General features: G+C 38.4%; 1 protein-coding gene across 1 annotated transcript in view; it reads right to left on the bottom strand.

The window, feature by feature from the left end:
* Positions 1 to 293: 293 nt before the first annotated feature.
* The window catches only part of LOC122253068 (uncharacterized), a 29,290-nt gene continuing 26,580 nt past the window's right edge, over positions 294 to 3,003 (bottom strand). Inside the window, exon 4 of the mRNA XM_086537647.1 lies at positions 294 to 1,544. Coding sequence (XP_086393773.1) covers positions 969 to 1,544 — 576 coding nt within the window. The 3' untranslated portion in view covers positions 294 to 968. The remainder of the gene's footprint in view (positions 1,545 to 3,003) is intronic.

Raw genomic sequence — 3,003 nt, 5'->3', positions numbered from 1 at the left:
AGAGAGAGAGAGAGAGAGAGAAAGAAAGTGATACATGTAAATAGATAGATAAATCCATGATACGTACATACAAAGAGATAGAGAGAAAGATGAAGATGAAGAGAGACATAACGACAAAAGAAAGGACAACGCACAACCGAAAATCAAGATATTTTCCGTATCACTTAATCATTTAACTCTTTTATTTCACATCAATCAACATAATAACATTTGAAAATTCATTCCAGAAACATGTCTGATATCAAGTACGTTCACACACTTGTTGAATTATATAGGTTTATAAAGTGAATCTCGGTATTAGTTCATTTATTTTGTATCATGTTACATGAGGTTATTACATCAACGGAAGTATACGCAAAATACAACACATTTGCCTTTTAATAACCCACTGTGTATATATTGGTACTCAATTTGATGAAATGGATACGATAAACATATGCCTCATCTATTCTCGACTTATTAAAACAATTGAAATATAATTCTCACTCCTGTTAATATTATTTTTCTAAGTATATTAACATGACAATAGTTAACAAACGTAAGAAAAGAAATAGTAACTGTAATGACATGTTTACAACGTGTTTAGTCTGTTTACAAGTGTTTTACATACTTCTACAATATCCTATCAGTACTCAAAAGTTTTCCTTCACGTATCATTATTTTTTATCATCAAAAACGTCCTTATTTTGACTTGGCGTTCCGAAATGACACATATGTTTCTATGGCAGATCCCTGGTAGTTTGTAGAGGATTTGACTCTGAAGAAAGAAAACAAATATATATATATATATATATATATATATATATATATATATATATATATATATATATATATATATATATATACACAGTGATGATTTCAATGTCTGATTTTCCACCCGATTCATGTCAGCTATGCTTCATGTTGCTCATATTTTTCAACGACTCTACCAAGCCTTGGCACCGTTGTTCAGTGGCACTCCTTTGACTTTACTGATTCTCTCTTGTGAAGGATCTGTGGGACACGAACATTGCATGGGATTCAGAGGCATGAGCGAGTTTCTGAGTGCCATCCCTTCCTTGGCACTGCCTGTCCCCTTCCCTTTCGTTGTCGTTTGCAAAAATTCGGCCTTCCTCTTCCTCTTCCCCTCCCTCGTCTTCTTCTTCTTCATCTTCCTCCTCTTCCTCTTCCTCTTCGTCCTCATCTTCTTCCTCGACCTCCATCCCGATTCCTGCAAATTTCTTCTCCACTTCGATGTCGACCTCCTCCTCCGCCTCTTCCTTCGAACACCTTTCCCCTCCTTCTCCTCTTCCTCTTCCTCCTAGTCCTCCTCCTCCACCTCCTCCTCCTCCTTCCCCCATCTCCCCACCCCCTCCCATCCCCGGGTCAGGCCAATCGGTGACCTGAGACGAAGTAGAAGGCCCTGGCCACGCACCAGCGACCTGGGATGACCTGCGTTCCTCCTCTTCTCGCATCCTCTGGAGTTCGGCGAAGGAAGGGACTGAGTTCTTCTTGGGTCGTCCTTTGGGTTTCGTGGGAGGTTCCTTGCTGCCTTCCTGCATCACCTGGAGAGTGGAAATTGATTTAGGAAAGAGGAAGACGTTTGACACTAAACTCTACACTTAATTTATATCTTATCTTTAGGTGTGTTTTCTTTTTATTCTTATTCTTTCTTTTCTTCCTCTTCCTCATCATCATAATCGTCATAAACATCATTATCGTCTTCTTTTTCTTCTTTTTCCTTTTCTTCTTCTTCTTCTCCTTGCTCGTCCTCCTCCTCCTCTTATTCTCCATCTCCATCTCCATCCTCCCCTCCTCCTTCTCCTCCTCCTTCCAAATGACAGTAATCCTTCCCATCCTTCTAATCCTTCTAATACTAATCTAACCCATGCTTCACTCTTACTTCGAGCCATTATATACAAGACAAAGTTAACGCGTATTAGCGATACGCTGGTGTAATACTCAAGCATGAAGTCTGACACCTGGAATTTGGCGATTGAGTAACATCAGCTGATAATGTTTAGATGTTGTTATTACCACGTGATAGAGAGAGAGAGACAGAGAGAGTAACAGTATGGTGGGGGGGGGCGAAGGGAGGGAGTTTTTGAGAGAGTGAGCGAGAAGGAGAGGGAGAGGCAGAGGTAGTAAGAGGGAGAGGGAGAGAGAGAGTGAGTGAGAGGGAGAGAGAGAGAAATAGAGAGTTAGAGGGAGAGGGAGAGAGAGAGAGAGTTAAAAAGAAAGAGAGAAAGAAATGAAAAAGAAAGAGATCAACCGACAGAAGGAGAAAGAAAGAAACCAAAAGCAAAATCCAGAAAGAGAGAGAGAGAAAGAAATCAGAAGGTAATTGGTAAGCCACGCATTTCCATCAACATCTAATTAATAAACACAAAATCAAGCCACGAACTAATCCATTCAACATTATTAGACAACCAACAAAAACACATAAGATGAAAGAGCAACAGAAATCAATCACACAAGAGCGAGTAGATTGCAAGTAAGGCAAGAGTGTGCAATAGCTGAGTAACATATACACACACACACACACACACACACACACACACACACACACACATATATATATATATATATATATATATATATATATATATATATATATATATATATATATATATATATATATATATATATATATGGGTAAGAACGTGAGTCGATAGGATGTGGGTAAGAGGATAAGTATGGAGTGGGTGAGGTAGGTCAGGAATGAGTCATCTGTGAGTCCAATGATGGGTAACAGGTGTATGTAAATGTGAGTGATTGCAACGGATGGGTTACAGGTGTAGAGAAAAGTATAGACTTGAGAGAGTAAATTGATTGGTAACCGAGAGCTAGACTAGACATAAAATTATTAAATACGTAATTATGATGATATAAAGTATGAAAGAGAGAGAGAAAAAGAATTGTGATAGAAGCAAAAATCAACAAAGAAACAATAACCGGAATAAACAACAGGTAAATACAAACAAACAGATAAAGAACTGGTTTTAAACGTGAAAGCAGATGAAA

The sequence above is a fragment of the Penaeus japonicus genome, unplaced genomic scaffold (assembly GCF_977035675.1).
Source record: "Penaeus japonicus unplaced genomic scaffold, GWHDUDI00000001_assembly GWHDUDI00000006, whole genome shotgun sequence".
Taxonomy (NCBI): domain Eukaryota; kingdom Metazoa; phylum Arthropoda; class Malacostraca; order Decapoda; family Penaeidae; genus Penaeus; species Penaeus japonicus.
This window is presented reverse-complemented; position numbering and strand designations above follow the sequence as displayed.